Genomic DNA, 13,064 nt, shown 5'->3' with positions numbered 1-13,064 from the left:
TATTCTTTTTAAATGTTCTAAACCCTGGAATATCCAGCAACCATTCCAGCCCATGAGAAACCCATGTCTCTGTTATGGCCACAACATCATAGCACCAGGTACTGATCCATGCTCTAAGTTCATCACTTTTATTCCTGATACTCCTTGCATTAAAGCAAACACACTTTAACCGATCCCTTGGTTCCTTCCCAGGAAAATCCTTCCCACTAGCTGGTCTACCTCTTGCTACTGCCTCACCTGCATCAACGCTCACCTCTGGTATACAGCTCAGGTTCCCACCCCCCTGCCATACTAGTTTAAACCCTCTCGAACTACTCGAGCAAACCTTCCACCCAGGACATTGGTCCCCTTCCAGTTCAGATGCAACCCGTCCTTCTTGTACAGGTCCCACCTTCCCCAGAAGGCATCCCAATGATCAACATATCTGAAACCCTCCCTCCTACACCAGCTGCGTAGCCACGTGTTCAGCTGCGCCCGCTCCCTGTTCCTCACCTCGCTATCTCGTGGCACCGGTAGTAAACCAGAGAACACTACTCTGTTCGCCCTGCTCTGCAGCTTCCATCCTAACGCCCTGAAATCACTTTTTATATCCTCAAACCTATTTCTGGCTATATCATTTGTGCCAATATGTAACACGATTTCTGGCTGTTCACCCTCCCCTTTCAGAACTTTATATACCCGATCGGAGACGTCCCGGACCCTGGCACCAGGGAGGCAACATACCTTCCGGGAATCCCGATCTTGCCCACAAAATCTCCTGTCGATTCCCCTAACTATCGAGTCCCCTACCACGAGTACTTTTCTATTCTGCCCCCTTCCCTTCTTGAGGGTGGTGGAACATCTATTACAAGTTAAAGAAACTGAAATGTTAACGAAGAAATATCCTGGATTATTCCCTGACAGGATGGACATGTCCTCGAAGGAATGCGGGGGTGGGGGGGGGAAGAGTTGAAATGGTTCACAACTGGGAGGTGCAGTTGTTTATTGCGAACCGAGCGCAATAAACAACTGCACCCACCTATGCTCGGTTCGCAATAAACAACTGCGCTTCCCAGTCACGAACCATTTCAATTTCCCCTCGCATTCCTTAGACGACATGTCCATCCTGGGCCTCCTGCAGTGCCACAATGATGCCACCCGGAAGTTGCAGGAACAGCAACTCATATTCCGCTTGGAAACTCTACAGCCCAATGGTATCAATGTGGATTTCACAAGCTGCAAAATGTCCCCTCCTCCCACTGCATCCCAAAACCAGCCCAGCTCGTCCCCGCCTTCCTAACCTGTTCTTCCTCTCACCTATCCCCTCCTCCCACCTCAAGCCGCACCTCCATTTCCTACCTACTAACCTCATCCTGCCCCCTTGACCTGTCCGTCCTCCCTGGACTGACCTGTCCCCGCCCTACCTCCCCACCTATACTCTCCTCTCCACGTATCTTCTCCTCTATCTGTCTTCGATCCACCTCCCCCCCTCTCCCTATTTATTTCAGAACTCTCTCCCCATCCCCCTTTTCTGATGAAGGGTCTAGGCCTAAACCGTCAGCTTTTATGCTCCTAAGATGTTGATTGGCCTGCTGTGTTCATCCAGCTCCACACTTTGTTATCTCGGATTCTCCAGCATCTGCAGTTCCCATTATCTCCCATACCATTGTAATATTATTTGAAAGACAAAAGTACCAAGTAGAAAACGGAAACCACCTCAAATACTAGGCAATCAGGAACTAACAGCTTTCCATCAAGTGACAATTTTATCAGAGCATTGCATCAAAATTTTGAGTGTCTCACAATGTTCCACTGTTAAATCATTCAGGTTATTGGTAAAGACAGGCTGAAATGCTAAAACATTTTTATTAGCCAACATTACATAAAGATCAGTCAAATTTTCTGGTGGAGAAACACCAACCATTAATTTACACCTTTAACCCTGACACCAGCTTTTGAAGAACTGTTTGGCAAGATCTTGATAGAGTATGAAGTACCCCTTACCTAAAACCAAGAATGGGAATCAGTCTTTTAAAAATCATGGATGATTCAAAAAGTTTCCTGAAGCAGCACGTTTGGGGGAACAAAGTGCTGCAAAAATGATAGTGGAGAAGTTTGTTTAATTACTTTTTCAAAATTTGGACCATCCAGAGAAATTCTGTCAGATCAAGGTTCAAATTTTATGTTGCGCGTATTTAAAGAAATAATGAATAGTTTGGGAATAAAACAAGTCACATTCTCTGCTTATCACCTACAATTTCATCCATCCTCGAAAAAAATGGCACCAAACTTTAATGATGCTGATTAAAGCTTACTGTCAAGAATTTCCTAGTGATTGGAATAAAGGAATTCCCTTGTTACTGAGATAATGGGAACTGCAGATGCTGGAGAATTCTTGGAATTCTCCAGCATCTGCAGTTCCCATTATCTGTGATCTTGGAATTCCCTTGTTACTGTTTGCTATTACAGATGCTGATGCTGAGTCCACAAGATTCAGTTACTTAGAACAGACAATATGGACATGAGGTAAAGGAACTACTTAAACAGATTAAGGAGAAATTATAAATCAAATCACAAAGACTACAGTTTCAATGTACGTTTCATATTTCAGTGAGAAACTAACCAAAATGTGGGAGTTGGCTAAAAAGCATTTAAAGAGTGCCAAACAGAGTGAAGACAAGATCACAGAAAAGGGTCATAGTTTAAAATTTTGTTGCTGGATACATGGTATTGGTATTGTCACCTGCCTATGGGAAACAGCAATACAAGCTTCACTGGACCTTATCAAATCAAAATGAAACCCGATGATGTAATTCACATACCGAGTACTCCAGACAGAAGAAAATATGAGTGAGTGTGTCATGTTACTATGTTAAAGGCATATAATGACAGACTTGATAGTGTGGAGGAAACTACTTATTATGGCAAAATGAATAGGGAGTGAAATAAAAATATCAGAATAATTGGAGAATGAATCAAAAATTGAAAATTGCCAACTTAACCTTCCAGCAATTGGATAAATGCGAATATGTTTAAAAGATTAGGTTATGTAATATTTTAGCTTCCACAAAATATCAAAGTGACATATAAAGGCTCTTATTTTGCTACTCATTTGTGGGATGTGGGTGGCACTGGCTGGCCAGCATTTCTTGTCCATTCCTAGGTACCCTTGAGAAGGTGGTGATGAGCTGCCTTCTTGAGCCATTGCAGTCCACCTGCTGTGGATTGACTCACAGTGCCATTAGGGAGGCAATTCCAGGATTTTGACCCAATGACAGTGAAGGAATGACGATATATCTCCAAGTCAGGATGGGGACTGGCTCGGAGGGGAACTTGCAGGGGGTGGTGTTCCCATGTATTTGCTGTACTTGTCCTTCCAGATGGAAGTGGTTGTGGGTCTGGAAGGTGCTGCCAAAGGATCTTTGGTGAATTTCTGCAGTGTATCTTGCAGATAGTACACACTGCTGCGACTGAGGGTTGGTAGTGAATGCTGTGTGAATCAAGTGGGCTGCTTTGTCCTGGATGGGGTCAAGCTTCTTGAATATTGTTGGAGTTGCCCGCATTAAGAGCAAGTGGGGAGTATTCCACCACACTCCTGACTTGCACCTTGTAGATGGTGGGACAGGGTTTGAAGAGTGATGGTGAGTTACAGGCCGCAGTATTCCCAGCTTCTGGCCTGCTCTTGTAGCCGCTATGTTTATGTGGTGAGTCCAGTTGAGTTTTTGGTCAATGATAACGACCACGATGTTGAAAGTGGGGGATTCAGTGATTGTAACACCATTGAGTGTCCAGGGATGGTGGTTAGATTATCTCTTATTGGTGATGGCCATTGGTGAAGCAGCTGAAGATAGTTGGGCCTAGGACACTGCCCTGAGGAACTCCTGCAGAGATACCCAGAAGGTGAGATGATTGACCTCCAACAACCACAACCATCTTCCTTTGTGTCAGGTATGACTCCAACTACCAGACAGTTTGCCCCCCCCCGATACACATGGATTCCAGTTTTGTTAGGATTCATTGATGCCACACTTGGTCAAACACAGCCTTCTTATCAAGGCCTGTCACTCTCACCTCACCTTTTTTGTCCACGTTTGAACCAAGGCTGCAATGAGGTCAGGAGCTGGGTGGCCCTGGTGGAACCTAAACTGGACAGCACTGAGCAGGTTATTGTTGAGCACGTGATGCTTAGTAGCACTGTTGATGACAGCTTCCATCACTTTACTGATGATTGAGAGTAGACTGAAAGGTAGGGCAGTGGGGAGGGAGTAAGGATAGGAGAGATGGTGATAGGTGAATGCAAGTAAAGTGTTTTTGCGATTGGTCTATGGGAAAGGTGGAAGGAAAGGTGAGTAGGAAGTTGGACAGGCTCGGTCAGTTCAGGAGGGGGAGAGCTGGGCATGGGATAAGGCTAAGGATGGAGGGATTTTGAACCTGGTGAAGTCAATGTTATAGCAATTGGGCTGTAAGCTTCCAAGAGGAAATATCAGGTATTGTTCCTCCAGTTTATGTTTGGCCTCTGACAGTGGAGGGGGCCAAGGATGGACAGGGGAGCGGGAGGGGGAATTAAAATGGATGGTAACCGGAAGGTTGGATTGATTGTTGTGTAGAGTGCAGATGCTCTGAGAAATGGTCCCTGATTCTGCATCTAGTCTCCCCGAAATACAGAAGGCGACATCAGCAGCAACTGATGCAAAAGATATGGTTGGATCAAGTGCACATGAATCTCTGCCAGATCTGGAAGGAGTGCTTTGGACATTGGACAGAGGTGAGAGGGGACCTGTGTGGGCTGGTGTCGTACCTCTTGCAGTTGCAGTGGTAGGTACCAGGTGTGATGGAGGAATTGGTGGGGAGTGTAGAGCTGACGAGGGAGTCATGGAATGAATGGTCCCTGCAGAAAGCGGACAAGAGAGGGATTTTTTTTGTGGTGGGGTCTGGTTGTAGGTGACGGAAATGTCAGAGGATGATGTTTTGGATCCGGAGATTGGTGGGTGGTGGACTAAGGGGTCTCCAAACTTATTGAGGATGGGAGAGGGGTTTTGAGGATAGACGTGCAAAAATGGAGGAGATGCAGTTCAGGGCATCCTTAATTACAGAGGAGGGGAAATTATGGTCCCTAAAATAGGATGATATCTCAACAATCCTTCCAGGTCCGGCAGAGATTCACCTGCACTTCATCCAACCTCTCTATTGCATCCATATAGCACTGGAATGGCTGCTTTGACAAATTTATTAAAAAAAGGCAGAAAATTTAAATGGACACAAGAATGTCACAATTTTTTGACAACTTGAAATTTGTGCTGATAACTGCCCCAATTTTGTTTAGTAACATTGAGTTATAAGAAGTCATTCAAACTGGTGTTGATGCCTCAGTTATTGTTAATACTTTAGAGTCCATTATTAAGAATGAGGCTGTGGAGTACTTAGAATTGTATGGTAAAATACAGCTGAATCGGCACGGCTCTATCAAGGGGTGGCGTGCCTGACAAATCTGTTAGGATTTTTTGAGGAGGTAGAGAGCAAGTTAGCAGAAGGACAGATAGTGGATGTGACTTATTTGGATTTCTGGGAGGCCTTTGACAAGGTGCTGCACAAGAGGCTGCTAAATAAAATGAGAGCCCATGGTGTCAGGAGCAAGGTACTGGCATGCATAGAGGATTGGTTGACTGGCAGAAGGCAGAGAGTGGGGATAATGGAGTCTTTTTTCAGGATGGCAGCCAGTGACTACAGGAGGTCCACAGGGATCAGAACTGGGACCATAACTATTCACAATATATATTAACAGTCTGGACGAAGGAACTAAGGACATTGTTGCTAAGTTTTCAGATGACACAAAAATAGATTGAGGGACAATTAGTGTTGAGGAGGCTGCAAAAGGTTTTCGACAGGCCATGAGAATTGGCAAAGAAGTGGTAGATGAAATACAATATGGAAAATGATTAGATTGTACACTTTGGGAGGAAGAATAGAGGTGTGAACTATTTTCTAAATGGGCAAAGGATTGAGAGATCTGAAACACAAAGGCATTCAGGAGTACTAGTTTGGGATTTTCTTAAGGTTAACATGCAGGTTCAGCAGTCAATTAGGAAGGAAAATGCATTGGAGCATTCATTTTGAGAAGGCAGGAGTGTACTGCTGAGGCTGAATGGTGTTCTGATCAGATCACATTTGCAATATTGTCAGCAGTTCTGGTCTCATATCTAACAAATGCCGTGCTAGCCTTGGAATGGGTCCAGAGGAGGTTCACAAGAATAATCCCAGGAATGAAGGGCTTGTCATATAAGGAGTGATTATGGCCTCTGAATCTATACTTGACAAGAGTTTAGAAGGATGAGAGGGGATCTCATTGAAACTTACAGAATGCTGACAGTTCTGGATACAGCAGACGTTGGGAAGCTGTTCCACTAATAGAAGATACTAGAACCCCAGGGCACAGCCTCAGAATGACCCTTTAGAACTGAAATGAGGAGGAATTTCTTCTGCCAGAGGGTGGTGAATCTGTGGAACTTAATGCTGCAGAAGGCTGTGGAGGCCATGTCATTGAATGCACTTAAGACAGAGAAAGATAGATTCTTGATTAGTAAGAGGATCAAGGATTACAGGGAGAAGGTGGAAGAATGGAGTTGAGAAACATATCTGCCATGATTGAATGGTAGTGCAGACATGATAGGCCAATTGGCCTAACTCTGCTCCTACATCTTAACACCTTCTGGAATCCAGGAGTTTATCCAGCTTGTGGAAGCCTACTCACATGCTGAAAAACAGCACAGAAAAGATCTGAAGAACAGGTGTGGTGTAGTTGGGATTATGGAGACATGGTTACAGTGTGACAAGGGTGAGAAATAAACATCCAGGGGTATAAGGAATAAAGGTCAAAATATCAAAAGCGTTGAAGTGCATTACTGGCCAAAGAGTATACAATTACAATGTTGAGCAAAGATACTAGCTCAGACATTGTAGAATCTATGTGGACAGAATTGATAAATACCAAGGGTCAAAACCTTAGTGGGTATGGTATAAAGACCACCAAACTTTCATGGTGATGTTAGGAATGTCATTAAACAGGAAATCAGAGATGCATGCAGTTTTGGAACATCTGTAATTATGGGTGATGTCAATCTGCATACAGATTGGGTGATTCAAATTAATCACAATACCGTAAAAGAGGAATTCCTGGACTGTATATGAAATGGCCATCTGGCCAATATATTGAGGAACCAACTAGAGAACAGACCATCTGAGATTGGGTATTGTGAGAAAGGAATACTTGGCAATGTATCTGTGAGAGACCTCTTGGGGATGAGTGGTCATAATACAATAGAATTCTTCATCAAGATGAGGTAGTATTCTGAGACTAGAGACTGAATCTTATTGAAGAAAACAATGATGGTATGACATATTAGTTGGCTACAATGGACTAGGAAATGTTATTGAAAGGAAGAATCGTGGATAGGTAATGACAAACTTTCAAAGACCGAATCAGCGAACTACAAAAATTGTTTTTTTTCTTGGCTGGCACAAGAGCGTAAAGATAACAATGGCCAAACCATGACTTGTGAGGAAAGCTAGAGATAGTATTAGACGCAAGTAAGATGTACACAAATTGGCAACAAAAGGCAATATACTCGAGGATTTGAAACAGTTTAGAAGTCAGCAAAGAAGAAGGACTGAGAATAATTAAGAAGGAGAAAATGGAGTATGAGGAAGAAAGTGGGGAACACAAGAACTGACTGTAGAAGTTTCTGTGGGCATGTAAAGAGAAAGAGATTGGCAAAAAACTAATGTAGGTTCTTTACGGTCATAGAACATTGAACAGTACAGCACAGTACAGGCCCTTCGGCCCACGATGTTGTGCCAACTTATTACCGTACTAAGATCAATCTACCCCGCATACCCTACATTTTACTATCCTCCATGTGTCTATCCAAGAGTCGCTTAAGAATTTCTAAAATATCTGGCTGCACTACCACTGCCAGCAGTGCATTCCACACACCTACCACTGTCTGCGTGAAGACATCTCCCCTTTACCTTCCTCCAATCACCTTAAAATTATGCCCCCTTATAACAGTCATTTCTGCCCTGGGAAAATGTCTCTGACTATCCGGTCTGTCTATGCCTCTCATTAGAAACAGGGAAGTTAATAATATGGAACAAAGAAATGGCTGACAAATTAAATTCATACTTTGTTTGTGTCTTCATAAAGGAGGACACAAGTATGTGCTAGAAATGTGGGGAAACACAGGGTGTAGTGAGAAAGAGGAACCGAAGCATTGTCTGAATTAGCAGGGAAATTATGCTGGAGAAACTGATGGGACTGAGGGCTGATAAATCCCCAGGGCCTGGATAACCTACATCCCAGAGCACACAAGGAAGTGGCCCCAGAAACAGAGAATACATTGGTGGTCATCTTCCAAGATTCTTTAGAGACTGGAGTAGTCCCTGCAGATTGAGGGTAGCTAATGTAACCCCACTATTTAAATAGGGGGTACAGAGAAAACAGAGAATAATAGACTAGTGAGTCTGATGTCAGTGGTGGAGAAGCTGCTGCAGTGCGACACTTCAGCTTTTCACATGTTGAAACTGCATGTTACACTGAGCAAGTAAACACATAGGAGCATTAGAGATAACAAGGTATAGAGCTGGATGAACACAGCAGGCCAAACAGCAACAGAGGAGCAGGAAGGCTGACGTTTCGGGCCTAGACCTTTCTGCTGAAATTAGCTTTGTTTTCAGTTCAGTTCAGAAGAGACCAATGTTGATTTGAGAAGCCAGTTTAGTGTACAAGTTACCTCAGCAGAATGAGTTAGTTTGCTCAACTTTCAAGCCAGAATAGGCAGGTAAATGGAGTTAGGCTCCAGATCAGCTGTGATCTTACTGAATGTCAGAACCAGCTCGAGCAGCCAAATAACTTACTCCTGTTTCTAATTTTCTATAACAATTAAACACCCTTCATCATGCTCTGTAAACACATTTGATGATCATTACAGTTAGTCTGTAAACATACACACTGATACAATACCTACATACCAACTATCACTATCTTTAACTATTAAAACACACTGACACAGCAAGTGATATACAATTTGACAATAAGACGAAGTACTTACCATAAAAAAGTTGAATGGCGTTGTTGGCAAGTAAAAGAGTGAGAGATTAAATATCACACATCCTGCTACTGCAAAATTTGCAGTGATCAGGTGGATCATGAATATTGCCCATCTCTGAAAAAGGAAGGAAAACTGAATAAACAGGGGACCAAGATCCATAACTGAGGATATAAATAAGTTTCTTGTTCTTTACAGAATCTTTTTAGAGTTTACAAGCCCTCTGTGATGGGCCACTTTCTGTGCTCTTCCTTTCTGGCATGCTAGGTAAATGCAAAGTCAACAGCAATACACACCATTTAAATATGGCCAATTGATGTGCAATCAGCACCTTTAATGGAACATTGACCAGGATCTTACTAGAACCAGCAGACAGGGACACACTCCAATCCCTGTTCTTGGAAGAACCACTGTGTGACCAGTCATTCACTGGACTGATGTAGGGTCTGAGTCATTCGTTATATTGTTTACCAGAAGTGGTTGAACGTAATGGCAGCACCGTATAAGGTTGTCCACCACCTGTACACTGCCTCAGTCCTCCTACTATTAAGTAACTAGCTTTACATGATCAATTTAAGATTTCTAGACAATATTTCTGACCTGCCACTGCTAGTGGTCCACCATGGTCCCCAAAAGAATAAACAGCCTGAGCCTGAGGTAAAAGATACTTGCCAGCATAGCAGACAGAAGATCTCAAGTGGACTCACAGTTCAGTTGCGACTTCTATCACATTTTCCTCCATGCTATGCAGATCTTCTTTCCAAGGAAACCTCTGCACCTAAGCAAGAAAATTGGGAAGGATTCGCAGAAGTTGTAAACCATGGGGAGGGCTGGGGGTAATCTGCAGAACCCTAGTTGCAATTCTGCAAACATGTCAAGGATCTTCTCTATCCTGCAAGGATAAGTACCGTATCTCTATTACCTTAGGGCTCAGCCTAAGGGAAGCGATGACCAAGTAGTATCATCACTGGATGGTTAATCCACAGACCCAGGTGATGCTCTGGGGACCCAGGTTTGAATCCTGCCATGGAAGATGGTGGAATTTGAATGCAACATAAATCTGGAATTGAGATTCTAATGATAACCATGAAACCATTGTTGATTGATGGGAAAAACTGTTCACTAACGTCATTTAGGGAAGGAAACTGCTATTCTCACCTGCTCTGGCCTACAGTGACTCCAGGCCCACAGCAACATGGATGACTCGTAACAACCCCAGCAATAAATGGCCTCACCAGTGATGCCCTTCTCCCGTAAATGGACAAAAGAAAAGGCAACTGTGTATATATATAAGCATGTAGCTGCTCAGTTGGGAGAGGCCAGCATCTGTGTGGCATTAAGATCATACTGCAGTTTCTCCATCACCGTTGGTGCAATGGTAGCAGTGTGTACCATCTACAGAATGCACTGCAGCAACCCAACAGCATTCCTTCAATAGTACATTCCAAACTCACAAGGACAGCAAATGCAAGGGAGCACCATCACTTGCAAGTTCCCCTCTAAGTCCTACAACAGATGAATTAACAGTGCCAATAGGTGTAAATAGGTACAATTTGATTATGGTTGGAAATATGGCTACAAGATCACCAATGTTGGAGACTGACTATCTAACAGTTTTCAATATTCAGGAAGGACAAGGTGGGGGGGGCATCGTTAGTAAAGGATGAATCCAGAATAGAACAGAATAGCCTTTATTGTCACATGCACTCAATGCCTATGGTGAAAGGTTTGTGAGAAAAGATATTGGCATTTGACAAGGCTCCTCATGGGCCATATGGAATCCATGGTCAGTTGGCAAGAAGGATACAAAATTAGCTTGGTCACAGAAGACAGAGGAGGGTATTTTTCTGACTGGACGTCTGTGATCAGTGATGTTCCATAAGGATCAGAGCTGGGACCTCTGTTGTTTGTAGTTGTATGCATATAAACGATTTGGACGAAAATGTTGGTGATCTGATTACTATGTTTGCAGGTGGCACAAAAATTGATTGAGTTGTGGCAAGTGGAGAAGGATTTCAAAGAATGCAGCAGGGTACAGACACCTACAAAGTTGGGCACAGAAACAGCAGATGGAGTTTAATCTGGACAGTGTGAGATGTTGAATTTTGGGAGGTCAAATGCAAGAGAAAAGTATGTAGTAAATGGCTGGACCCTTTGGAGCATTGATGTACAGAGGGGTGCAAGTCCACAGCTCCCTGAAAGTGGGTAAGGTGGTAGAGAAGGCATGCTCCCCTTCATTCTTCCAGGTACTGAGTGTAGAAGTTAGCAGGCCATGTTGCAATTATATAAGTCTTTGGTCAGGCCACCTTGGAGTACTGTGTACAGCTCTAGGAAAGATGTGGAGGCTTTGGAGAGGGTGCAGAATAAGATTACCAGGATGATGCGCGGATTGGCATGTATTAGATATAAGGAGAGGTTGGGCAAATTTAGATTGCTTTTGCAAGCGTGTTGGAGGCTGAGGAGCGACCTGATAGTAGTATATAAAATTATAAAACGTGTGGATAGGGTAGATAGTCAGAGTCTCTTGCCCAGTGTGGAAATGTCAAATACTAGGGGGCATAGGTTTAAGGTGCGTTGGGGAAAGATTAAAGGAGATGTGAGAGGAATTTTTTTTTATATAGAGGGTAGTAGGTGCCTGGAATGTGCTGCCAGGAAAGGTGGTAGAAGCAGATATCAGGAACGTTTAAGAGGCTTTTAGACAGATACATGAACAGGCAGGGAACAGAGTGATATGGACCATTTGCAAGCAGATGGGGTTAGTTTAGAATAGCATGACAGTCAGCACAGACGAGGTGAGCCGAAGGGCCTGTTCCTGCGCTGTACTGTTCTAGAACATAGAACATAGAACATAGAAAAGTACAGCACAGTACAGGCCCTTCGGCCCACGATATTGTGCCATGGATTATTCCTAATCCAAAAATAAAATAACCTAATCTACATTCCCCTTAATTCACTGCTGTCCATGTGCATGTCCAGCAGTCGCTTAAATGTCACTAATGACTCCGCTTCCACGACTACCACTGGTAAACTATTCCATGCACTCACAACTCTCTGGGTGAAGAACCTCCCTCTGACGTCTCCTCTATACCTTCCTCCTAACACCTTAAAACTATGACCCCTCGTGGCAGTCAATCCTGCCCTGGGGAAAAGTCTCTGGCTATCGACTTTATCCATGCCTCTCATCACCTTGTACACCTCGATCAGGTCACCTCTCTTCCTCCTTCTCTCCAGAGAGAAAAGTCCGAGCTCAGTCAACCTCTCCTCGTAAGACAAGCCCTCCAATCCAGGCAGCATCCTGGTAAACCTTCTTTGCACCCTCTCCAAAGCCTCCACATCTTTCCTATAATAGGGCGACCAGAACTGGACACAATATTCCAAGTGTGGTCTCACCAGGGTTTTGTAGAGCTGCAGCATAACCTCGCGGCTCTTAAACTCGTCCCCCTGTTAATGAAAGCCAAAACACCATATGCTTTCTTAACAACCTTATCCACCTGGGTGGCAACTTTGAGGGAGCTATGCACTTGAACACCAAGATCCCGCTGTTCCTCCACACTGCCGAGAATCCTGCCTTTAATCCTATCTTCAGCATTTAAGTTCGACCTTCCAAAATGCACTACTTCACATTTATCCAGGTTGAACTCCATCTGCCATTTCTCAGACCAGCTCTGCATTCTGTCAATGTCTCGCTGAAGCCTGCAACAGCCCTCGATACTATCAACGGCACCTCCAACCTTTGTGTCATCAGCAAACGTACTAACCCACCCCTCAACCTCCTCATCCAAGTCATTTATAAAAACTACAAAGAGCAGAGGCCCAAGAACAGAGCCCTGCGGGACACCACTCAGCACTGACCTCCAGGCGGAATACTTATCATCTACAACCACTCTCTGCCTCCTGTCAGCCAACCAATTCTGAATCCAGACAGCCAAACCACCCTGTATTCCATACCTCCTGACTTTATGAATGAGCCTGCCGTGGGGAACC

General features: G+C 43.9%; 1 protein-coding gene across 4 annotated transcripts in view; it reads right to left on the bottom strand.

Annotated features, from left to right (window-relative positions):
* The window catches only part of LOC125449589 (membrane-spanning 4-domains subfamily A member 18-like), a 69,008-nt gene that overhangs the window by 33,590 nt on the left and 22,354 nt on the right, over positions 1–13,064 (bottom strand). For 2 of the 4 annotated variants that reach the window (XR_007246936.2, XR_009443447.1), the window contains exons 5-6: positions 9,788–9,858; positions 9,084–9,197 (exon numbers count right to left, since the gene is read on the bottom strand). Coding sequence is in view for 2 of the 4 variants with exons in the window: in XM_048525422.2 (XP_048381379.1) it covers positions 9,084–9,197 (114 nt within the window). In the remaining 2 variants the exon portion in view is untranslated. The remainder of the gene's footprint in view (positions 1–9,083; positions 9,198–9,787; positions 9,859–13,064) is intronic. The other 2 variants (XM_048525422.2, XM_048525421.2) reach the window with 1 other exon arrangement.

Source organism: Stegostoma tigrinum, chromosome 46 (genome assembly GCF_030684315.1).
Source record: "Stegostoma tigrinum isolate sSteTig4 chromosome 46, sSteTig4.hap1, whole genome shotgun sequence".
In the NCBI taxonomy this organism is placed as follows: Eukaryota; Metazoa; Chordata; class Chondrichthyes; order Orectolobiformes; family Stegostomatidae; genus Stegostoma; species Stegostoma tigrinum.
The sequence above is the reverse complement of the archived record's forward strand: the minus strand, read 5'-3'. Positions and strand labels throughout refer to the sequence as shown.